At 39.9% G+C, this 26,318-nt stretch overlaps 1 protein-coding gene and 1 pseudogene across 1 annotated transcript in view; both read right to left on the bottom strand.

Moving 5' to 3' along the window:
- Zc2hc1b (zinc finger C2HC-type containing 1B) overlaps positions 1 to 26,318 on the bottom strand; it is a 51,466-nt gene that overhangs the window by 20,979 nt on the left and 4,169 nt on the right. The window contains exons 2-4 of the mRNA XM_063233425.1: positions 13,652 to 13,713; positions 7,696 to 7,815; positions 6,961 to 7,099 (exon numbers count right to left, since the gene is read on the bottom strand). Of these exons, the coding sequence (XP_063089495.1) occupies positions 6,961 to 7,099; positions 7,696 to 7,815; positions 13,652 to 13,713 (321 nt within the window). The remainder of the gene's footprint in view (positions 1 to 6,960; positions 7,100 to 7,695; positions 7,816 to 13,651; positions 13,714 to 26,318) is intronic.
- On the bottom strand, positions 11,077 to 13,629 carry LOC106026699 (E3 ubiquitin-protein ligase RNF139-like; annotated as a pseudogene).

Below are 26,318 nucleotides of genomic sequence, written 5' to 3'. Positions count from 1 at the left end.
GTACAGTTTAACAAGTTTGGACAAATGTGCCACTCTAATTAGCACAGAGGACATTTTCATCACTTCCAAATTTCCCTCAAGCTTCATTTCAGGTATAGACCTCTAACGCTGCCTCTACTTCCCTGTCGCTATACACAAATTTCACTTCATCTCTAATATCACAGAACATCCACCCTCCTGCATGTGTAGCTAAGTAATATTTCACTTTATAAACATTCCATAATTTGCTTGTTGGTTGTTGGTGGATTTCTAGGTTATGCTACATAAATAAAGCTATGAACATTCACATATAAGGCTTTTCTGTGGACTTTTTTTTTGCAAGAGTATCTAAAAGTGGAACTGCTACATAGGTTAAGTGTTTGTTCGAGGAAACACCAGTGCAAAGTGTTTTATTTGGTATCATTTTGCAACTTGTCTGTTCAAATACAATTCTTGTCTTTTTCTTGGAGGGTTGTGTCATTACTGAGTTGTAAGAGTTCCGTTTGATGGACAGATGGATCGATTAATGTTAGTGAGGATTGAACTACATCCCCAGCCCTTTTAATTTCTTATTTTGAGACAAGGTCTTGCTAAGTTTCTGAGTTCCCCAAGTTGGGCTTGAACTTGCGATCCTCCTGAGTCAGCCTCCCAGAGTGCTGGGAATAGAAGTGTGCCACAAGCCTGGCTTAGTTCTTTATATATTCTTGACATGAGTCCTTTTTCAAATAGATGTTATAGGGGCTGGGGATTTAGCTCAGTGGCATAAGCACCTACCTGGCAAGTGCAAGGTCATGAGTTCAATGCCTGATACCAAAAAAGATTCAAATGGATGTTATAAATAGTTGCTCCCAGCTTGTAGGTAGCCTTTTTGTTCTTAGTGGTATGTCTCAAAATGTAATTTTTATTTTTCATGAAGCCAAATCTACTACCAAATTTTTAAAAAACTTAGCATTTGTGTCCTGTCTGAGAAATCTTTGTTGACCAATTTTTAGTTTTTTCTAGAAATTTTATTGTTATAGTACTTCGGTAAATGATGTGTGTTAATTTTTATGTGTATTGTAAGAATCAGAGTTCATTTTTCCCATATGGATATAGAGAATCATTTGTCGTTCCAGAATCATTTGGTGATATGACCATATTTGCATCCTTTTAATAAGTCAGTTGCATATAGAACGAGGGCAGGGCCTATATCTAGATTCTATTTTCAATCGATACATCCATTTCCAAGTCAGGACTACTGTACTCTTGATGTTCGTCAAGATTTTGTGCTTTTTGTTTTGTTTTCTTTTTCCCCAAGGCTGCTACAAATTCTTCCATATTTTACACATTTTTGAAGTCAGCTATCCAATTCCACCTTTGTGAAAATGCAGGTATTTAGAATGACATTGAAACCACAGATCAATTTGGGTAGAAATGATATCACAATGCTGAATCTCCCAAGCCAGAAAAATAGTAAATCTTGCTCCTTATTTTGGTCCTTTTCAATTCTTTGAAGAAATGTTTTGTACTTTTCATTTTACGGGTCCTGTACATTTTTAAAACTAAAATGTTTTTATTTTTATTGGTACATGTTTGCAGTAGATAATGATTACATTCTCATGTAGTGTTGGTACATGTATATAACACATTGATTCTTGTTACATCTTTTTCTTCCCTTCCTCCTTGCTCCATCTCTTAGGCCCTGCACATTTTTGCTAACTATATTCCCAAATATTTAATTTTTATATTATAGTAACTGGCCTTTTAACTTCATTTTTAAATAGCAATGCAATTCAATTTGTATATATTTTGTTTGCAGTTGAACCCAGGAATACCTGAATTATACCACCGTTCTATCTTATTTTTTAATTTCAAGACAGAGTCTGGTTAACTTGCACACGCTGGGCTCCAATTTTCAGTTCCCAAGCCTCGGCCCTGAGTAGCTGGGATTGCAGGCAGGGGCCACTACACCTGGCTTACTGTGTAGACCTTGTATCTGCAACCTACCAAATTTGCTTTTCTCAGTAGCTGTCTTGTAGTTCCCTAGTTCCCTTGTAGTTCTCTACATTTACTCCTTCACAATTACATTGATTGTAAATAAAGATAATTTTATTTCTACTTCTTCAATCTTTATGCCATACATATCACTTATGTATATTACATATAATTATATATTATCTATTGATTGATTTTTTTGCCTTATGACACTGAATACTACGTTTAGTAGTGTTGAGAGCGTGGATGCTCTTGCTTCTTCCTTGAGCTTAGTGGCAAATGCTCAGTTTTTCTGCACCGTGTACTGTGAGCTGTAGATTTTTAGGTGCCCTATTTGGAGGAAGCTCACTCCTGGTTCCACTTTCCTGAGAGGCTCTTGTTTTGTTTTAGACACAGATAGATGTAATACTGTCAAAGCTTTCTCTTTTGAGATGACCATGTGCTTCAAAAAGTATGTTGTTATGATAAACTAGATTTATTACATTCTTCTCCTTATGTAATTTAGGTTTAATTTGTTATTTTTCTCTGTAAATAGAAAATCCAAAGTAGCTGATCAAAACCTCCTTTTTTCTAGTATAAACATTTAAAGCTGTAAAGTTGCTCCTGGGTACTATGTAAGATGAAATCCCACGAATTTCAATGTTTTCATTTCATTCAGTTAAAAATATTTCCTAAAAATATTTCTTTTGTGATTTCTTCTTGGATCCATGGCTTATTAGCAAAGACTTAATTTCTAAATATTCAGGAATGTTCTAGATACATTTTTCATTAATTTCTAATTTTATTTTATTGTGAGCAGAAAGTAGAGTCTTCATGACTGCAGTCCTAACCCTTTTAAGTTTCCCGCGACCCGCTCTCTGGTCCTGGCTAAGGTCCGTCTTGGCGAACGTTCCACGGATTTGAAAACGGTGTGAGGTGTGTGCTGCAGCTGTTTGTGAAACTGTAACTACTGATACCAGGTAGGTCAAACCGGCTGATATCATGGCTTGAGCCACCGCATCTTCTTGGTTTTGCTTCTGCTTTTGCATAGTCCATCAGTTACTAAAAGAAGAGTGTTAAGGCCCCAACTATAATTGTGTATTTGTCTACTTCTCCTTCCAGTTTTGTCAGTTTTTGTTCCCATTCTTTGAAGCTCCATTACTGGGTACGTAAACATGTAGAACTGATAGGTCTTCACGTTGAATAAGTCTTTTGAATCAAGATCTCTCTGAATACTGACTCTGCAGTTTACTTTGCCTGACGTCAGCTTGGCCACTCTAGTTATATGATTATTATTTATATGTATACCTTTCCTATGCATTTAACTTGTGTCCCTTAAGTGCTTCTTATGAAATACATAAAATAGTTGGCTCTGTATTACTCAGCTTAATCATCTGTTTTATCTGGAGTGTATAGGTCATTTATATGCACTTATGGTTAGGTTTAACCATAACATTTTGCTATTTGTATTCATCGGATTTCATTTTTTCCTCTTTTAGATTCTCTTTTAGATTGATTTTGTTTTCATTTTCATCTCAATTCATTGTCTTATTAACTGAGTCAGTACTTTTGAGTCCATCTTCAAATAGTACTGTATGTAGTGTGACGTATAATGTAAGGACCTTACAATAGTATGTCCTCCACAGCACCTGCCTGGCAAAATGCGAGCTCATCAGTTCAAGCCCTGGTACCAAAAAAGTTCTTTTTCTGGACTCAAACTTGTGCTATTGTTTTTATGCTATTGTTTTTATGCATATTTCCATTTGTTATAATCCTCAAGATGTGTCATTATTTCAATGCCTTAAATAATAAAGTATAACCCACAGCCAGCATTTTACTCAATGGATAAAAAAGATAAGAATGCTCACTTTTGCCACTTTCTTTCAACATAGTTTAGAAGTTCTAGCTAGCCAGAGGATTTAGACATGAAAAAAATAAAAAAAAAGAAAGGATACAAATAAAAACAAAGAAACAAAGTCTCTGTTTACAACAAACAAAGTCTCTGTTTACAGATAACATTACAGTGAATTCTTGGGTTGGGAGTAACTGATTCTGTAAGTGTTCTGCAAGACAGGAACACATTTCTCATAAATTTTAACTTGACAAAAGAGCCATGTCTTGCAATATGAGTAGCATGTGAACTGAGTTGGGCCAGTGTTCTTCTCTCTGTCTCTGTCCAGGTCTCTGTGTCTGTCTCTGTCTCTCCTCCTCTCCTCTCTCCCCTCCTCCTCTGCAGGACTGTGGGTCATGTTCCCAGCAGCAAGAAGTTCTAGAGCAAGTTTCTGCAGGGGAGGGAGAAACAGCAGGAGGACTCTCTCGTTTCAAATGAGATTAGGGAGATGTATAAAATGTAGGAAACAATACAAAATTTTGTAGAAAAGCCCTCACTAGCCAAATAATCCTTAGCAGCACAAACAGTGAATCTGTTTAGTGACAATACAATGTCACATTTCCATGAAACCCTCAAAAGAAGGAAAAAGCAAGTAAACAGTGAGTTAAGGTTGCTCAAAAAGAAAGATTCCATTAAGCCAATAGAGAGCAGTGATTCTGTTAGGGATAGTGACAGTTAGGGATAGTGACAGTTGTCCTACACAGTAACCCTTCTCTCGTTTCCCTCATACCAGCTACGAAGGTTTTCAAAGTGCAGGTTAATTTGTTTATTTTTCTTTATATTTTGTTATTTTATATTATATTACAGTGCTATAATCATTTTATATGAATATTTTTGACTTGTGGATCAAATCATCTAAGTTTTCTTTATTTCTTATGGAGAAATTCACTTTGATACACAAGTGCTTTGGATTATGAGCATGTTTCAGGAATGAATTATATTCATAAACCAACATTTCACTGTATTTTATGTTTACTGATTTTAAGAATTCCACAAAAATAATGTTAGAGCTATAAATACATACAGCAAGGCTGTCGCATTACAGAGCCATTATACCAAAATAAGTAGTATTTTTATATGCTAACAGTGAACATTCTGAAAAGGAAGTTAGCAATTTCATTTACAATAAATAAAAAGTAAAATGCACAAGAATAAACTTAATCAAGAAAAAGACTTGTACATTGAGAATAACAAAATACTGTTAAAAGAAATTAAAGAAAGCATAAATAAATGGAGAGAGATCCTGTGACCATGGATTGGAGGACAGTATTCCTAAGATTACAGTACTATCCAAAGTGATCTACAGGTTAAATGCAACTCCTATTAAAATGCCAAAACTTTTCAGATATAGAAAAAAAATCCTAAAATTTACATTAAATCTAAAACCGAAAACAAAAAACCTCTAATAGCCAAAACAACATCAGAGCACTCACAATTCCTGATTTCCAGATTTACTATAATGCTACAGTAATCAAAATGTTGTGGTACTGGCATAAAAATGGCCGTGCAAACCAATGGAACAGAATTGAACCTAAATTAAACTCTCAAATATATAGTTTATTGCCTTTTGATAAGAATTCCAAGGCCATTCCATGGAGGAAGAAGTCTTTTCATCAAGGTGCTGAGGAAAGAGGTGTTCTTTGTGTAGAAGGAGAAGTTGAATTATTTCCTTACATCACATATAAACAACTCAAAATGGATCAAAGACATAAGAGCTAAAAATATAGAACAAAAAATACATACAAAAGCATTAGATTTGGCCATGATTTTTAAAATATATGACAAATATATGATTTTTAAAATAAAGGACAAATATTGAAAAAAAACATATGCTAGACTACTAAAATTTTAAGATTCTATCTAAGAGAATCAAAAGACAGTACACAAGGTGGAAGAAAATATTTGCAAATCATATATTTGATAGAGGATTAAAATTAATCTAACTAAGCTTCTAGCCCTAACTTTTAATGTACAGAAGGATAGGACAGAAAAACTAGTTAAACAGTAAGATGCCTAAGCAAGCAGACAACTATAGAACATGAGATATTCCAAGAGACAAACAGTTTGGCAGATCTATAAGATTTTTTAAAAGATCATAAATGTAACCTAAAAACCTCCACCTTGACCATATCCTGATTGTGGCAAGAAAAGAGGAGAAATGGCAGGGAGAGCTCCAGAGTACATTTCTAGGATAACTGGGAAAACATGAGTCTATATTTTTAAACTAATACTTATGCAGGAAAATCCACTGAAGAGATGCACATTGAGTAGTCAAGGATAATGATTCTGAAATAGTTCCGCAGGGGACAGGGGTGGTGACAATGGCAAATTTGTCACATTTCAGTAGAAGGTATTGTACTATTCCTTCTTCATAGATTTGAAAATTTCCAAAATAAAAAGCCTGGAGCAAAAAAGCACTAAACAGTACAATTTAAAACGCAAACCTGGTTGTAAGAATTTAAGAAAGAAAGAAAGAAAGGAAGGAAGGAAGGAAGGAAGGAAGAAGGAAGGAAGGAAGGAAGAAAGAAAGAAAGAAAGAAAGAAAGAAAGAAAGAAAGAAAGACAAAGAAAGGAAGGAAGGAAGGAAGGAAGGAAGGAAGGAAGGAAGGAAGGAAGGACGAAGGAAGGAAAGAAAGAAGGAAGGACGGAAGGCAGGCAGGCAGGCAGGCAGCTGTGGCCGTCTGACTCTGCGACGCCTGTGGCACTGCTTAGGTCACGGCACACTCCTTGGTCCTCAGCCGAGGCACAGTAACGCACGCCCTGGAACTGTGTGATGACAGCAAGGCACAGTGGTGCTCTCACGCTAAGACTGAGGAAGACACAACGATCTTTCTAGGAATCGAGGGAAAGACTTTCATATATACATACAACCCTTATGTAATTGATAAAATCACTTCTGTGTAGACGTTACTGTCACTTTTAGAGTATACAGAAGGATAATAATTTGGGCAACAGACAAGCATAGCCTCTAAAGCAAACCAAAGGGCTGGGGTTACAGCTCAGTGTAGAGAGCTTACTGAGCATGAGCAAAGCCATGGGTTTAAACTCCAGTATTAGAAAAAAACAAAAGGAGGAGGAGGAGGAAGAGGAGAAAGAAAAAGAAGAAGAGGAGGAGGCAAACCCCCATGTCTGCACACCTGGGTTGACGCTGGCAGGGGGTGGAGGAGGCAGAGGCCGGCCTTCTTTCATAGCTAGCATGCACTGCTTTGCCGATCGAATTGCGTTGATAAAATCTTCATGTTGTTGTCTCCAGTTAGATTTCCTCACAGGCTGAGACTGTAAGAATCAGAATCAACAAACTGCCTAAGACTATCCACATCCTCAAGGATAATTTTTTTTTAAGTTGGGATTTGCATCTACAGGAAATAGGACTGTAAAATTTGGAGAAAGGAGAATTTGTTTTTCAAAACACTACTTAAAGAGGTTTTTTTTTTTTGGTGCTGGGGATTGAACTCACAACCTCGTGTTTGCAAAGCAGGCACTTACGCCACTGAGCTAAACCCCCAGCCTGAGGTTTGAAAACTTTAGTAATAAAGTTTGCAAGTCACAATAGTGAAGGGAAACACAAAAATAAGAAACAATGAAACTACCAAATTTTAACGGAAGACAAGTGGAAGTGACATCCTTCCTAATTGCTAGAGGTACAGCAACTCTAATGAAAATATAAACACAATTCTTTTACCCACATCTGGAAAGTATCTGAAATATATTTGGAAACATAAGTGATGAAGGTTATGAAGAAAAGAGCTAAGGTAGATTACACTTACATGATATTATGCTTCTTTATCAAGCAAAAACAAAACCAGAGAGACTGAAAATGGGTGTAGATGTACAGACTGTATTAAAGCATAAGAAAGACTGTATGACAGTACCTGAGACTGAGGAGCCTTTTTCACGGTGGGAATGTCGGTGCCCTGTAATCTCTGCTTCAAGGAATTGAAGGGTTTACGTTTTTTGTCAAAGAGTTTTCTACATATTGGTTCATGCCTTTTCTAGAAAAGGAAAGAGGTATTAGAATTTTGGAAATGCATAATCACAGAGGTTTTTAATCCTTTTGTGTACTTGACAGCCCCCACTCCGGTGAGGGAGTTTGCTACTTCAGAATCCAGTCCATTTTCTAACTCTTGGACCACAGCAGAGCAAGTCTATGTGGCTGTCCTCACCACATTCAATACAGTACTGTGTCTGGGCAAAGACAATGAAAGGCCTGGGATCGTGAAGGTCCCCCAAAAGTGCAGGTGCTAAACACTTTGTCCCCCAAGGTTGTGCTGTTGGGAAGCCATGGACCCTGCAGGAGGTTAGACCTAAAGGGAGATTTTTAGGTTGCCAGGTGCATGCCTTGAAAGAGATCATGAGACTGCTGCCCATTCCTCCTAGCAGCCTGTCCTTTGCTTCCTGGCCATCAGGTGAGCAGTTCTGATCCATCATATGCTTTTGCAGCCTTGAGATGCTGCTCACCACAGGCCCAAAGTAATCGGCCAAACAACCATGATGGATTGGACCCTTAGAAACTATGAGTTAAAATAACCCTTTTCTCTTTGTAAGGAGAACATCTCAGGTATCTTGTTTTAGTGATGCAAAAGTAATACAACAGCTAAAGAGACTGACTTCAAATTTGTTTTTCACATATTTAACCTAAAACTTTGAGACTACCTTCTTTATTCCAACCAGAAGTTCTTTAAGTACTCAGCATTTTTGGCACAAGAACTAGAGAATAAATACCTAGACCTCTGCCTGTGAACTGCTTTTCTAAAATTTGTTACGGGGTCCCCATGGGATGACATCAGCCCTTTGCCATTTTCTGTGGTGGTGTTTGTAGTCAGGGGTTGTGAGGAGAACAATTTGAATCAGGACACAGAATTTATAATATTATTTTATGATGGTCACCCAGAGTTTAACAGAAGAAAGTGCAGGAAATCTGTCCACAACACCAAAGACAGAATAATCAGCCAAGGGCCTGGATCCCCAGTAATGTCCTGCGTGAGTTGAGATGAAAACCTGGAGCCCATGACAATGCCTCCCATGAGTCCAACTGGAGATCTAGAGCCCACAACAAGGATTCATGCCAGTCTGTTTTATGGCTCTGTGCTGAGAAGGCCCAGAGGTCGGTGGTGGAAGCTAGAAAGTCTATGCCAGCAGGGTGAAGGAGCTGTGCTGGTAGGTTGAGGGTTCTACACTGAAGCCGAGAAGTCACGCTCAAAACAACGACCAGGGCTGTCCTGAAAAGCACTACAGCCATCCTCAGTGACACGGAGATCCCGAGCTCCTCCAACCATAAACACAGTTGAGTACATGCCAGAAAGCCAGCATGAAAAGCTTCTCCTGGAGATTAAACAGCATACATCTTCCACTCTGGAGTCAGGAAGTGATGCTCTAAGTAATGACCAGTGCTCCCCAACAGTGAACCACAGACACTCTCACCAGCAAGGTCCAAGCTCCTCTGATGATAATAATCGAACTCACACTGGGGAATCTAGTCACGGCAGCTCCTCCAGAAAAAACAATGGCTCAAAACAGCAACACTTAGAGAAACAACAACGCCTCACTTGTCTTCTCCACATCTCTGTGCTGGCAAATTTCCTCAGGTGGACCATCTACCATCTACGCTCAGCACCATGCTGATTTCATTAATTCAGCTGGTGTTTAAATTGACCACCAGTTTTAAATCCATAACAGGTGGGTATGCAACATATAATAGCTATCACCCACATATCTCCACCCAATACAGTGTAGGCTCTAAAAACTTCACCACATTGGGCTAAGAACAAGACATCCCATGTTAAACCAAAGGATATCAGATTGCTTGATCAAACCTTGTCTGCAGCCTAGAAATAGGCTCAGGGAATGGAACTCAAGAGTATCCAAAACACACCAGACTTTTACTGATCCCTCTACACACAGACCTCCCAAGACTCAAACCTACATCCTGAGGTGCAGCTTCTGGCTGGCCAAGGCAAGAGCAATCCCCTGGGGAAACCCCCCTAAAATTTCAGAAAGCTCTAACCATAGGTCATGAAAAGAACAGACTTTATTTTTTAAATTCCCTAGGTGGGGGAAAAAAACCCCAACCACAATTTCATTTTGTAGCCCATAAACGTAGTCAGGCTTATGATCCAAATCTTTTGAGATATGTCTCCTTGATCTGAAATACCTCACGGATCACAGTATTATTGTAAGACTGTTAACATCTTTTATCATCTTCCTAGGAATCTCTTTACAATGTTTGGGCCTACTAGCTGTACAATACCCTAGTTTTGTTTTTTGTTTTTTTTTTTTTATACTTGCTGAAAACTTTATTAAACTTACTAGGCTAAAAGTGCTAGTAATACAAGATATTCTTTTACATGGAAAAGATGATTATATGCCTTTAGAACAATACATATTTGGAAATTTAACCATATTTTGTTTTGTTTTGTTTTAGTCAAATACCAGAGATAATGTCAGCAGTAAGAGATGAGGGTCCACTGGAATTAGCTAATACCTTACATAACAATACAATTAAAATTTTTTTCTTGATATTTAATTGGCATATTTCATCATGAATGAAAAATTTCTGGCAAAATTTACTCTAAGTTTCAATGAAGAAAACCTGAAAGCTGTCTAAAGAATCACTTCACATTGTTTCCTTTATTTATATCCATGAAATCAGAATTTTTTATCACTCAATGCAGCAGTTTGAAACAAAACCTAGCTGCTTGCATTGTGTCTTCTCATCAAAAGACTGAAAGGACACTTTTCAGCACATTCTATTGTATATCACAACTTAGTTGCTAAAGCCTGCTTCTGACAGGTCGGCATAACTCAAGACTTTTGAACCTAGCAACTCAAATTTCTGAAACGTCAGGTGTGTGGGGTATGGTGGCGCATGCACTCAGGAGGCTGATGGAGGAGGAGTGCTGCAAGTTCTGGCCAGCGTAAACTACAAAGTGAGTTTGAGGCCAGCCTGAACTGCACAGTGAAGCTCTGTCTCAAAAAGACCAAAGGAAAAACAAAGTAGGGCGTGGTGGCGCATGCCTATAATGCCAGCACTCTGGAGGCTGAGGCAAGAGGACTACCATTTAGTTCAAGGCAGCCTGAGCTACAAAGTTCTTTCAAAGCCTAATGAACTACATTGCAAGACCCTGCCTTTAAAAACAACGACGGCAACAAAAAACCTTTTCAGTCATTTCTGGCAGGATAATTTTTTCCTTAGTTTACGCATTACTCCTTTGGTCAAATTATTATAATCACTTTATTTCCTTGACTTTAATGTGATTTTTCTGGTTGGCGCTTAGAGTTTTCCAATTTGAAAATCCACTTTTTTTTCTGTATGGGGACTCAAACTCATGACCTCCCAATTTCCAGGCAGACACTGTGTGGCTGAACTATATCTCCAGCCCTGAATATCCATTTTAAAAACACTAGGGGCCCAGGGATATAGCTCGGTGGCACAGTACCTGCCTGGCAAGTGTAAGGTCCTGAGCTGATTACCGGTACCAAAAAAAAAAAAAAAAAAATCATTAGCCCACAGAGTTTCAGATACTACATAATTGCATTGAGAATCTCTGGCACAGTTGACGCACCATATGACTAATGTATCTATGAAAAGCTATTTGTTCAAATTTTGTCATAAAAACATGAAAACATTTTATTCTATGTACAATAATATACACAAATTTAAATGGGTCACTAAAGAGACCAGGAGTAATTAAAGAGGTATATTTACAGTAGCACATTACAGTAAACGGAAAACCATTCACAGATTCAACATTGATACTGTTTTTTGTGCTTGGTTAACTGAAGTGTATTACTCCATTTTGGATGAACTCAATTTTAAACAAATACCCTCAGTGATTAGTAAATGCATTTTAATCAGTGTCATCATTAAATTCTTCAGCTGCTGCACCTGTGTGCTGAATCCCTCCATTTCTTTCTCTTTGCACATCATTGTCTCAGTCTGTACTGTCATTTTCATTCCGTTCCCTGTCAGATTCTGCATCTTCTCTGACTTCCTGTGGATTTTCATTTTCATTAGGTGCAATAAATCCATTGTTGTTAGATATACTGGAGTCATCCTTGACATCATCTTCAATGTATACTTTTTGATGGCACATTGGACAAGTATCTTGAATGTATAGCCATTTTCAAAGACAGAGCGCATGGAAATAATGATTGCATGGTGTAATACGAGCAGATGTTGTAAACTCATGATAGCAGATTGCACATACATCATCTATTTCTTGCAAGCGGCTCCCTTTTATTTCAGGAAGTGAATTGATTTTCTTAACAACAGTTCTACGATTCATGAATGTCTTCCAGTCACTTTTTCTTGTAGGTAGATGTTAAAATATGCATGCATACAAGCCCGAATTTTGCTTCCTGATTCAAACATCATATTATAAGCCCCATTTCCAAACATTACTACTCCAAAGATAAATTCAATAATATTGCCAGTTGAACGAACATAGTAGACATAATCATCAAGCTTTTCCCAGAGGACATTATAGTAGCCATCAATCATGAATAATGTATAAACAGTGAGGGAAACAATTTACTTCTAGGCAGAGCTCCACACAAAAGGCTGTAACTGCAAACAACCATGTATTTAGTGCATAGTGGTGCCAAAGAACATAGCTAAGTAAAACAGGAAGAATGAACAGATAAGCAGAGACAAACAGCACAGGAAAATGTCTATGAAAAGATGAAACATGGGAGGCCCTGAGAGACATTAATTCAGGGTCTGTCATTCCATGGATGAAATGCAGGCTGTGGTTAACAAAAGGCACATGTTTCTACTTAGGTGAATGAGTCTCTCTTCTGGTCTTAGCCCACTTAAACCAGTCTGAAGAGCCAAAATAAAAAATAAAACAGGTGCTACAAAGCCAAGCCGCCTATCATCATCTTCAGTTGATCCAATGAAGGCCAATATTCCAAGCCCCAAATAATGGGCTACTGAGGAAAATTACAGCACTCACGCCCAGTGCAGTCAGTGTAGAATCACATCCACTAATTATAAGATTACAAATGAGGTCCCAGAAATCATCCCAAGAAATAAGGAAGGACTCAGTTTTGTTTGCCATCCTTAGAATGTACACTAACACTGTAGCTTGAGCTGTAATTCTTGTTAGCTTGAGCTGTAATTCTTTGAGAAGACTCGAAGTATATCTGGAAAACGAATCCTCTTCTATGTGTCCTCCATTAGTAACTGTAATCCATAAATTCAATACATGTGCCTCATTAAAAGATAAACATACGGTGTGGAAATACCTTAGTTTTGAAGTAGATTAAGGTTTTATTTGACATTATAGCCACCAACCAAGGACCCTGACATATTGCTTGTGTCTGAATAACAGAATTTGGATCAGGCCCTGCATTTGCATATTTCTTTGTTCAAATGGTATGAAGCCCCTCAGATTGGAGGCTTCATTACACATGGCAAAGTAGAAAATAGGAAGGTTAAATAACTTGTCAGAATTAGTGACAAATTTGCAGCCAAGTTGCCAGATGCCTGAAATTCAACGCTCATTTCCTTTTGACTAGCTAATTTCCCTGGCATTTTTTGGTCTTGGAATTTGAATTTCTGATGCCTAAAGAAAAGGCAGAAGAGCCAAAACCTCTAAAGGGCTGGTCAGCTGTGCCAGGACCCCTCCACCCGCACACTGTGAGGAGCAGAGTGGCTAAGAGGGTCACTTCTGGATGTGGCAGCGTCACAGTGCCTCAGTGTTGCCGGCACCTGGCAGCCAGCGGGACTGTGCTTCTCTGGCTTCCCCTCCGCATGTCTTCAATCTTGGCGCTGCCACCTCTTCACTGCCTCCAGGGAAACCCATCTAGAAACATCTTTATATTTACCAGAACATCTTCTGCGAAGTGTCTCCCACAGATTTCGCAGGGAAACAACTGCTGATGGCCTCCTGCATGAGAGTCAAAAGAACATTCTGTTAGCTTCATGGTACGACCTGGCTGAGAAGGAGTGACCGGCGAGCGGTGACCTCAGCAGTCTGTCACCCTCACAGCGTCCCCCCTCCTCCGCCGCTGCTTCCTTCCCTAAAGAAGATCCTGCGGAAACTCTCCTGTGCTTTCCTTTCCTAAAACAAACTCACCTGACTGGACAGGTAAATTCCATAACCTTCAGGCAATCAGAATTTAATTATTTGACTCTGTAGTTAATATGTGCTTAAATGAAGTGCCTGATAGTTATGCTTTAGACATTGGTGCAAAGTTAGTGTCATAATATAAAGTGACGGCCAGGCAGGATGGTGCATGCCTATCATCCTAGCACCCAGGAGGCTGAGGCAGAAGGATCACTGCAAGTTCAAGGCCAGCATGAGTTCAAGGGATTATATAGAAAGACTCTGTCTCAAAAAACCTCACACATGCCATATATATATATATATATATATAATTTATAACTATTTGTATAAATAATCCAGTGCTAACACCTTTGGAACTCCTCCAGGGCTGGAGTCTTCAGTCTGCGCCTACTCTATTCCAAGAGCCTCACAGTATCTGACACAGAATAAGGTGTTCAACAAAAGCTAAAGGTATAATCCAAACAAGAACTTGGTTTCTACCTTAGGACCAGCTGATCATTCAACAAATAATTAATGATCTGCTATCTATTGCTCTGTGGAAATACTGAGAAAAACCATACGTGGTTCAAGGAAAGAAGAGGGCAGAACGCAGGAAAATAAGTCAGGAAAGAGTCAAGTGAGAACATTACAGACTTCTGGTACTGCCTTCTGGTTCACCTGGACTTTATTACATAAATGAGTTTAGAAGGTCTGTGATCTGAGCACCGTTTGGTTTTAGGATAATCATCTGACATCTGCCCCACAAACAAGGGAATCAGCCGGGAGTCAGGAGCTACCCAGAGCTGCAGAAGTCACAGGCCACGGTGAGAAGAGACAGGGCAGGGCGGGGAAGGGGGCTCCGGGAGGGAAAGGCCCAGAAGGGAAGGAGGAAATGGGAGACACAGCATCCAAGAATCTGCCAGGTGGCCAGGCTGGGGACAGCCTAGGAGGGCTACACAGAAAACAGGACTGCGCTGAGCGTCTAAGCAGTGTGAACCTTGGGGTTATGGATAGAAACAGGGAGCTTGGAAAGAAAGGGCTGCTGTAGGAAGACAAATGACCTCAGCCTTGGAAATACTGAGCTGAAGTCGACCGTCCCGCCAGCAGGATGGAAATGAGGAGGTCAGCTCAGTGAGAGTCACAGATGTAAACTTTGAGAAATGAAGTCAAGGCATGATCTTGCCAGGGAAGAAGTCACGGAAAGCACAGTATGGAGAGGCTCCTTAGGGAAACGTATATTGAGGGGCCAAGGAAATGATGATGAGGAGGAGGGGGGGGGAGAGGGAAAGGGAGGGGGAGGAAGAGGGAGGGGAAGGGAGGGGGAGGGGAGGAGCCCGGAGAAGCAGGAGAGGCAGGGCTGTGGAAACCCAGGAAGAGCCTTTGCAGAAGGAAGGTCTGGCCAACAGGAAGCAGATGGTGGACACTCCAGACATTACTGATTTACATCACGGCTCCTCACGCCTGTCATTTGGTTTTGTGTTTCAGTTCAGGCCAGCCGTCTCAGCACACAGAACTCTTCCTCCCTGTCTGTTCTTTCAGGCTCTGTAAGACTGGATCTTTATTTTTTTTTTCCAGCAAAGTTATCCCAGCCTTCCACAGAAAGTATTCATTCTAATTATAAATCTATTATTTTTTCTAAGATATTAGTGAAGGAAATCTATTTTTAGGATTACTAGAGTAGGGTTTATATGGTGATTTCCTTTTCCCCAGATGCTTTTTCTATGTTTTCTCCTGGGCTCCTCATAGAGCCCTGTGAAGCAGGGTTGGTCCTTTTTGGTGGTGCTGGGGATTGAACCCAGGGCTTCATGTGTGCTAGGCACATGCTTGGTCACTGGGCTGCATCCTCAGTCTGGGTTTGCACTGTTTTAACAGCAAGAAAATAGAGGGTCCCAGGAAGGTGACTGCTCTCGGACTACAGGTTGTAAGTGGTAAGAGGGAGACTTGAACCTGAGTCTGTCTCTACAGTAGTCCAGATGTCTCCACATCTAGAAGATGAATTCGACCATTGCTCTAAGTATGGACTATTATATCTGTACTAGCCTTAAAGCAATTGGAAATCCCTGCAGGATCAATGACCTTTGGCTTAAATTAGTGCATTTTAAATGACTTCAAGTACTTGAAAATATTAAAAGACACAATAAGATTCAATTCAAGACTTGTATATGAGGGGCCGGGGATTTAGCTCAGTGGTATAAGCACCTGCCTGGCAAGTAGGTAGTCATGAGTTCGATGCCCAGTACAAAAAAAAAAAAAAAAACCAGAAAAAAAAACCCCAACTTGTATGTGGATGGATTACCACATTCAGAATCATGCTCAATTTGGAAGCTTGTCTACAAGGGATAGAGCACCTGCCACACTCGCTGAGGTAAAGTGGAGGTGAAGGTCCACGCTATCACTGTGCACTAAAATTACATGGGATTTCTGCTTGCTACAACCTAAAATGAAGCCTTTCAAACAGCCAAAATGCCCTACCCTGGAAGAATGGCTAAACAAACAGTGGTACACTCAGATGGTGGAATAATACTCAGCAGAAAAAAAGGAATGCTATTAACACTTGTGACTATCTGGATAGACTCTAAGGTCGAGTGAAAATAAAGTTAATTTCAAAAAGTCACATATTGCACAACTGCATTTGTATTAACATTATCAAAGTGACAGAACTAGGGATGGACCTGGGGGCAGTGGGGTATGCCTGTAATCCCAGCATGCAGGGAGGCTAACCCAGGAGGATAGCAAGTTCGAGCCCAGCCTAGGTAACTTAGCAAGACTCAGTCTCTAAATCAAAAAAGAACCAGGGAAGTATCTTTCTGTGAAGGTCCTGGATTCAATCCCCAGCTTAAAAAAAAAAAAAAAAAAGAAATGGAAAATTTAGTTTGTCAAGGAGGAGTAAGAATGATCAGCTGGGAAGGCAGGTGGTTGTAGCTAATACTAAGCTACACACCGTAAGCTCCACAGGGACAGAATGAGACCTTTGTGTGATGGGACAGATCCGTGTCTTCATTGTTGGTTGTGGTTATGCATTTTAAGGAAGATAGAGAATGCATATTGTACCAATGTCAGTTTCTTAATTTTGATGTTGTACCAGAGTAATTTAAGATGAAACTTGGGGGAAATTGTGTAAAGGGCACATAGGATCTCTTTTGTACTACTTTACAAGTTTTTGTGAAGCTGTTAATTATGTCAAAATAAAATATGTTAAAATAATACCTACAAGTTGGCAGGCTGCGTCCTCTTAAATCTGAGGCTGCTATTTCTGTAAGTGAAGTTTTGAGGGAACACAGCCATGCTCACTGATTTACATAGGATCCCCTACTGATCTCACACTGCATGGCAGAGATGTGCAGTTATGAGACTTGTGACAAGCCAAAGAAGAACTATACTACTTAGCCCTTTATACAAATAGATTACCAATTGATAAATGAGATACAACAATTAAAAATGACTCGTGAGCCAGGCATGTCAGCACACATGTCTAATCCCAGCTCCTTGGGAGGCCAAGCTAAGACAATGGGCCAACTTCTAGGAACAACTTAGTAAAGCCCTATCTCAAAATAAAAATAAAAAATGGCTGAGTGGTCCCTGAGTTCAATTCCCAGTGCTGGGAAAATAATTCTGGGACAATAACATGAAAAAGTTGATATATTTTATTCACATATCTACAATACTGGAAAGATACATAGTGTTGTAGTCAGGGTTGCACAGAGAACAATTAGAATGAGGACACAGAATTTATAATATTATTTTATGATGATCACCCAGAATTTAATACAAGAAAGTAAAGGAAATCTGTCCACAACACTAAAGACCCGGAATATTCAGCCAAGGGCCTGGATCCCACAGCAATGTCCTGCATGAGTAGAGATGAAAACCTAGCAGTCATGACAATGCCTCCATGAGTCTAATTGGAGGTGTACAGCCAGGACACGTACTCATGCCAGTCTGTTTTATGGATCTGTGCTGGGAAGGCCCAAAAGTCAGCAGTGGAAGCTAAGAAGTCTATGCCAGCAGGGTGAAGGAGCTGTGCTGGTAGGTTGAGGGTTCTACACTGGAGCCGAGAAGTCACGCTCAAAACAAGGACCAGGGCTGTCCTGAAAAGCACTGCAGCCATCCTCAGTGACACAGAGATCCCGAGCTCCTCCAATGATAAGCACAGTCGGGTACACACCAGAAAGCCAGCATGACGAGTTTGTCATGGAGATTAAGTGGCATATGTCTTCCCCTTCGGAGTCAGGAAGTGATGCTTGATGTAAGGACCAGAGCTCTCCCACAGTGAACCTGAAACACTCTCACCAGCAAGGTCCTGAGCTCCTCCAGTGACAATGGTCAAACTCACACTGGGAAGCTAGTCATGACGAGCTCTTCCAGGAGAACCAACAGCTCAAAACAGCAACACTTCGAGAAACCCACAGTGCCTCGCTTGTGTTCTCCACATCTGTATTTATGCTGGCAACTTTTCTCAGGTGGGCCATCTACACTCAGCATCATACTGATTTAATTCAGCTGGCATTAAGTTTTTAAATCCGTAACATATAGTAACTATCTCTGAGTAGTAGGAATGATTGGGATTATTCTTGAGTTTCCTGGATTTTCTAATTTTTTACAAAGATTATGTTATTAATCTAAAACTCAGACTGATTTTTAAAAAATTGAAAAGAACCCCTTTGAAAATGGTGTACCATAATGAATATCAACAGGTATTTCTGTTTTCTCTCTCTACTTGGAGTTAGTTAACTATGATGGTGGCTATTAGTGTTAAGCTTTGGCTTATATTCCTTGAAAAAAAAATTTTTTTTTTTGGTACCACAGATCGAACTCATGACCGCATGCTTGCAAGGCAGGCGCTCATGCCGCTGAGCTAAATCCCCAGCCCCAATCCTTGAAAGTTTTAAAATCAAAGAAAAGATAGCATTCTGGAAATAAGAAACAGTTTTACTTAGTGCAGCAAAAATGAAAAATAAGCATTATAAAAATCTCAGTTCAGCTGGGCATGGTGGCATATGCCTGTGATCTTACTTGGAAGCACTTGGAAGTCTGACACAGGAGGATTACTGCCGAGTTCGACACCATCCTGGGCTACAAAGTGAGTTCAAGGCCAACCCAAACTGCATAGTGAAACCCTGTCTCAAAAGAGACAAATACATACAAATTTCTGTTCAAAGCTTTATAAAAAAACATGGAAAGGGTGAAGAGTGAAATTGAAAAAGTTCTGATTCTGATTAGATGTTCTTTTTGAATTGGAAGTTAACAATACTTTTAGAGGGCAGGGGTTTAGCTCAGCAGCACATGCACCTGCCTGGCAGGTACAAGGTCATGAGTTTGATCCCCAGTACCAAAAAAACAACAAGCAAAGCAAAACAAAAGAATGCTTTTAGAGATTCCTACACAGCACAGTAGAGAAGGGAAGAGCAAGATATTTCTGCTTTCAGAGGGCTAACAATTGAACTCTTTGTAGTCCAGAATATACAAATATTTAGCAATCCCAACAATTTCCATGTCCTTGCAGCAAGGGATTGGCAGGAAGACCTCAGTTTATCAATTATCACAGGAACATGTGTCACAAAGTAAAGGAAATTAAGATACCAATCTGCTTTCTCTGCCAAGTCATAATAAGGCTACAGTGAAGGGGGAAAGGGACACAGAAACAGGACCACAGGGACAGCGAGGAAAGAAGACAACAGCAAGCTGGGCTGTGGCAAGTGGACAGGCACAATGACTGAGCTGCAAGACTCAAAGTCCCATCAAATCCACTTGCCAATCCGAGAAGAGGGAAGAACCAACAGCCATCTGGATTTGCATACTAGATAGAACTGTAAAAGTTGGGCCAGCACCCAGAAAATAAAGGGAAAGCTTCTTCTTTTTTTTTTTTATTTATTTAAAGAAAAGGAAACAAAAAAAGTACATGGAGATAAAAAAAGGGTAGAAATAATACAAAATTACAGACAAACAAACGGTAAGAAATTGCTGGTTGATAAGTTACACATTGTCATCTTAGAAATAGCTGTTCAGGTTATAGAATTAAAGTATTTAGAATGACATTCAAAAAGTGACCCTACAAACCATTCTGCTCTATGATCGAACAAAAGCTCAGTAATATGATTATCAGTCCTACACATTTGTTTTACATCTCAAAGAGGGTAAGATTAAACATATCAAAACAGAACAGAACATTTAAAAAAAAACAATTTAAAGAAATACAGATTTCAAAGCAAGTCCACTGGAGATCTTCATTATCTAACTGTCTCTAGTTTCTCACAAATAGTTGTCCCTATCTTCACCCACTTTATATATTTATTGCATATTATAGAACTAATCAAATCATTACAGGATGATGAAGTCTTTTTAGGTCCTCAAGTTCCAAATTAGGGAAGACAATAGTAACTACCATCGCATCTCTCATTCTCTTTGTGATAGCTGTCCCCATCTCTACATATGCTGAAGTTGAACTCAAGAAACCAGTCCAATGTCATTCTAATCAGTGAACAATAGATTGCTAGAATTTATATTATAATGCTACAAAATAAGCCTCGGGTTTCTCAGCGTCTCTTCCTCAGAGTATCTGTTCCTTACATCTTGCATTATATAATCTGTTCCCGTAAATAATTAAAAAAAAACCATGTGTGAATTTCTACATATATATCTATCCTCTGTGTATTATAGGGAAAACCAAGTCATAGCAAGACAGCAAAACAATTTCCTAGAAAAACATGCAATGGATAAGACATATAAGACTACAATATAAATGATCTTCCGTAGCTACTATGTTTTCTCTTGTTATTTTCAATAGATTTGTCCACAACACTGGCTTATTATAGTTAAACATAGTATCACCTATTTTTATAAAAACTTAACTTTGACAGCATTGTAGGATTTGAGAGCTGTTACTAATTAATACCAGTATGGATATCCTTTACAACTTGTCATGCTCGGAGTAGTTTCCTCTACTTTTAGGGTTGATACTAACAAGCATACCAATTTCAAATAAAATCAGCCAAGGCCAACCAATAGTCTTATGATTCAGATTCAATTAAGATCAGTCATAGTAAGACAATATAAGTAATACAGGATTTCAGTTTAAGTTAACAGGAAAGTAAGGATAGTTACCATGGTATAACCTGCTATTTTTGGTTCAAGAGGTCTGTGCCCTCAAATCTGACATGAGTGGACAGACCAGAACAAATTAAATTCAAACTAAATATGGCACTAGGACTACTGTGTCTTTTAAATCGTTATACACCATTAACAATGACCTCTGCTTTTTTTAAAATATAGTTTCAGAGCTGTCTATACTAAAGACTATAGCTTACCCTCTCTGCCTCATGTCTGCTACTCCACTTTTCTGCTATAATTTGTCCACCTTATTCCCTCATTCCATTGTCTGCCCCATTCACTGAGGCATCTCTGCCACTGTTGCTGGAATCCTGGTATCTCTTCCTCTCTTTCTCTGTAATGTCCTTCAGCGCTCTCTGTAGGGTTGGATTGGTGGCCACGAACTCCCACAGTTCCTCCTTGTCTTGAAAGTATCTTATTTCTTCATTAATTTTGAGAGAGAGTTTTGATGGGTATATGAACTTTGGTTGCATATTTTTTTCTTTCAGGACTTGGAATATTTCTCCCCACTCCCTTCTTGACTTAAGAGTTTGTGTTGATAAGTCTGCTGTTATTTTGATAGTTTTCCCGTTGTAGGTAATCTGCATCTTTTCTCTGGATGCTTTTAATATTCTGTTCTTTTGGTGGATTTCTGGAATCTTGATTATTATATGTCTAGGCGTAGATCTGTTTTGGTTGTAATTAGCTGGTGTTCTGTATGCCTCTTTTATCTGGATATCATTTCTTTTTGCTATACATGGGAAATTTTGCTTTAATATATCTGTGAATATTTTTTGTATTTCATTTTTGGTTGCTCCTGCTTCCTCACTCACATTCTTTATTCTTAAGTTATGTATCTTTTTGTCATCCTCCAGTTTTTGAATTGCTTCTTTTTGGTTCCTTGTTATTTTTAAGAGGCTTTTTCTTTCACGATCATATGCCATAATTCTCTCTTCAAGTTTCAGAAGGCTGTCTTTAGTTTCGGTCAAGGCATTTTGCCAGTGTTCAATGGAGTTTTTAGTTTCCTGGTATTCTCTTTGGATCTGTTTCATGTATTCTAAGTTATGTTTAAATTCTTCTTCAGAAGTTTCTCTTTCTTTTCTGATTTCCTCAGTTCTTCCATCTGTGTTCTCTTGGGCGGGGCTTGTCATTTCTTTAATTAATCTCTTTATATTTTGCCTCACTTGGATCAGGAGTACAGCTTTAAATTCCTCTATGAGATTATGTAGGTACTTTTTAATTTCGGCTGATGCTGTGTCGAACAATGGATGGTGCTTGTTCTCTTCAGTGTTTACTTCTCCTGGGCTTATTTTCTCATGTTGGGCAGCTGGAAATTTTTTTAAATTTTTATCTCTTGTCATGTTTCTGGTTTCTTTCAGACTGTCCTGGGGTTCTCTGGCCCTCTCCGAATTGCTTAGGGCCTTTCAGAAGCGTGCTGACTTGAGTTTTTGCTGTCCTCCCCAATTTACTGTTATCTGGGGTAGGCTGGGATGCAGGGGCGGTACAGGCTAGTCTCCAGCCTCTGCGCCAGTCAGTCCATAAATTAGGCTGTACTTTCTGGATGTCACTGAGTTGTGACAAATTTTGTATCCGCTTATTGGGCCCCAAGCAGAGGCTTGGTTTAGCCCCAGTAGCTCCTGCCAGTTCTCTTTGTACCAGAAGCAGTTGACTAATGTCACTATGGCACAGGGTTCTGCCCAAATCCCAGCTGTTCTCTTCCAGACCTCTCTGTGACAGGAGCACCAGAACAGCAGATCTGCCCAAATCCAAGATGTCTCCCACTAGTTCTCTGTATGGAGCTGAAGCCAGCACGTAATCAGGCTCTGCCAAATTTCAAGATGTCTTCCACCAGCCCTTCCTACAGGGGGACCTGGTGATGTCACCGAGCTGCCCAACACTAAAATGTCTGCCGCCAGACTCTGGGTTATTGATTTCCCTGTAGTGGCGGGCACTGTCCAGTTCCAAGATGTTCTCTGGCCAGCCCCAGCAGCCGCGGGGTTCCCAGTACTCACCAGAGTCCGGAGCAGGTCCTCATTCTGGGTCCACCGCACACCAAGCTGCCCACCTTTCCCACACTCCCGGCACAGCGCGGAACGGTGCACAGCGTGCGCTCCCGGCACAGCATGGAACGGTCAGTTATCTGCGCACCATTTAGATTTGAAACTCCAGAGCCTTGTACATCTCCTCTGGGGCAGCGGTGCAGTCCTGGCTGCTACTCAGAGTCCCGGGTCTCAGTTTCCCGCAGTCACCAAAAGCAACACAGCTTTTCCTGCTGGGTCCACGGGTCAGTTTGTTGATTTAAAGGTGTGGGATTTGCAGCCTCCCGTTATCAGCGTTCACGGTCTCAGCATGACTTTAAATCCTCCAGCTGCACTGTCTTGGTTAATAAGAATCACTATCGATTTGTCTGGCCCTCTCCATGTTGTCATATTCTAGCTTCTAGTATCATTTCTCCGGAGACTCTTCGCTCGATCCCCTAGCAAGCCGCCATTTTGATCGACTCCCAGGGAAAGCTTCTTGAATAACCCTCCACCTGACACATCCCGTGCTGTCCTTGGGTAACTGCCCTTCCCTGTCTTTGGCAGAAGTCAACTCTCTGAAAAGGACAGAAGAGAACGTCTGCCACAGACAACACATGGCACAGGTGAGGACATGGGCACCGCAGCAAACCCAGGGAAGCCGGCAGATAGACATGAGCACACGTATGCAGCGGTTCTCACTGTCGGTGCCAGCCCTGTTCCAGGAAGCCATGTGATCACTGGACTAGCAACAGACCCACTTGCTGCTCCCAGGGGAAATGCAGGGCGCTTCCTAAGAGTCACTGACCATGCCCCTTTTGGGTTCAGTGAATACAACCCCTTATGCCAGTCTCTGCTTAGAGATACCTATTTAATATATATCACTGGCTTCAGGAAGCACTTATGTCAAGCAGAACTGCTGGTTGAATGAGGCTGTTATGATTTATACACTGTGTTAACTTGAGAAGTTTAGTTTAACTAAAAGAGCCAAGAGCCAAGATTCTTACTTGGTAAATATCCTCAATCCGTGCAAGAGGAAGGCAAGATTTTTTGAGTGCTACCCATGCTGGAAGGGGACGGTGGTGTGTGTACAACACACAGGAGGAAAAGAGGCTTGCTCTTGCATCTTTTTGTTCTGGTTGCTTTTCCTGATTGCTGCCTTCAAGTGTTGCACCTGTGGGATGCCACCCTGCCTTGGAGCCAGCTGATTATGAACTGAAACCTCCACAAACAGTGAGCTAAATAAACCTTTTCTTCCTTCATTTTAGGTGACAGGTATTTTATCCCTGCAACAAGAGAAACATAACCAAGACAGAGGCCTAGTATATGTAGTTTCTCCTACAGGCATATCATGGCTTAGTGCTTGGGGATACTAGATGGCATTTTGACATGCTTGGCATCCACTTTGTTTTTAATGAAGTTTATTGGCACATCTTAGGAATATATGCTCACATTCATCATAGGGAATTTATATCTGTACATGATACATTGTGATTCTTTTCGCATTCTCCTCCCCCAAACCACCTATTTTATAAAAGCTGTTTCCATTTCTTGCTTTTTTATCTTCCCCATTCCTGCCAGTTCCCCTTCCCATTTGAACATTTTCCTATTTCACAATCTTTATTATACATTTTGATCCTTATTTACATATTTGGTTTCTCAAATTTCAGAAACAATGCAATTATTTACACATCTGATTTCACCTAAGAATATGTTCCCAAGGTGCATCTGTTTACCTAAAAAATGTCTCAAGCTTATGCTTCTTTGTGGCTGAGTAGTATTCCATTATATATATTTTTAAAAATCATCTTTATCCATCCCTCAGTTGCTAGGCATCTGGGCTGTTCCCAAGATTTAGTTATTTTTACATCTGTGCTGTTATAAACATGGATGTGTATATATCACTGCTTTTAATTCTTTTGGTAACATATCAAGAGGAATAGCTGGGTTGAATGGAATCTTAGCCTTTTGATAACTCTCCACACTGATCTTCACAGTGGTTGCAGCAGTATACACTCCCACCTATAGTAGAGAAGTCTTTTTTCCTCCATGGTTCCACTAACATTTGTTACTGGTTAATTTTTTTAAGTAAGAAATTTTATTAAAGGAAAGACAGCTCCAGCTTGAGGGACAAGAGGAGATCGTAAGTGGGTTGTCCCTGATTTCTTAAAAACAGCCATTCATTCTGGAGATGGACTCTCAGTTTTAATTTGTATCTCTTGAATGATTGGTGATGTTTAATTTTTTTTTTTTTGTCATTTCTTCTTCTTTATCTGAAAAGTGTCTATTTCAGGGCCCAGTTTTGGATTAGGTCTTTATAAATTCTAGATAGTCCTTGTCTGAGGAACAGCTGGCAAAAAATTTTTTCCCACACAGTGGGTCTCTTCACTCTGTTGGTGGTTCTCTTGCTGTGCTTAAGTTTTTTTTAATGAGATCTCAGTTGATTCTTTGTGCAAGCTTTTGCACATTTGGGGTTTTGTTCATAAAACCTTTGCGTATACCAATGTTTTCAAGAGTTCTATTTTTCTACCTTCCAACAGATTTAGCGTCTCTGTTTTAATATTCAGATCTTTGGTCTATTTCCATTTTAGTTTAGTGGATGGTGAAAGACACGGGCCTGTGGAAATTGGCCATCGATTTTAAATGATGAAATCACCAAGAAAAAGTGCAAAAAAAAAAAAAAAAAAGCCCTCAAAAAGAATACCAGTTTAGTTCCAGACCTTAAACAAGTGGGCAGAAAACCCCTTTGCTGGACCTCAGTTGGAAACACGGTTGATGGGTGGCTTATGACCACACACGTCTCTCAGAAATGACTGCCTAAGTGGCCTGAGCACTGGATTGGGTGTTACAGGTAAATTTTGGTCAAGTCCATGGACTGCAAAGAGGGAATTTACCAAGGAGGACTGCGTGTAAAGGCACCTGTCTAGATGTACATGTATGCATCTATATACAAAATCCAGTGAGTAATCTCATGGATAATGATACTGAAAAGCAGGGACCACCCTGCCGTCGCCTTCTACTTGGCTTTCAGACTCTATCTTCATGGCAGAATGAAAACTTCCCTGGGAATCTAAGCAGTAGCTTGTTCATGAATGCTTCTTTTGGAGAACAGTTTGGTTTGCAAACAAAAGTGTTCAGCAAGCTGGGTATCATGGCACATGCCTGTAATCCCAGCATTCAGGAGGCTGAAGCAGGAGGATCACCTCAAGTTCAAGGCCAGTCTGGGCTACACAGTGAGTCCAGGCTAGCCTGTACTACATAAAGGACCCTGTCTCAAACAAAACAAAAGTGTTCAGCAAAATTTGGTTCTGCTCACAAACTGTATCAAGGACAAACATGACC

Source organism: Cavia porcellus, unplaced genomic scaffold, assembly GCF_034190915.1.
Source record: "Cavia porcellus strain 051 isolate PalLab524CR breed Dunkin Hartley unplaced genomic scaffold, mCavPor4.1 scaffold_22, whole genome shotgun sequence".
In the NCBI taxonomy this organism is placed as follows: domain Eukaryota; kingdom Metazoa; phylum Chordata; class Mammalia; order Rodentia; family Caviidae; genus Cavia; species Cavia porcellus.
Note: the sequence above shows the minus strand (reverse complement) of the source record. Positions and strands in the feature narration are given on the sequence as shown.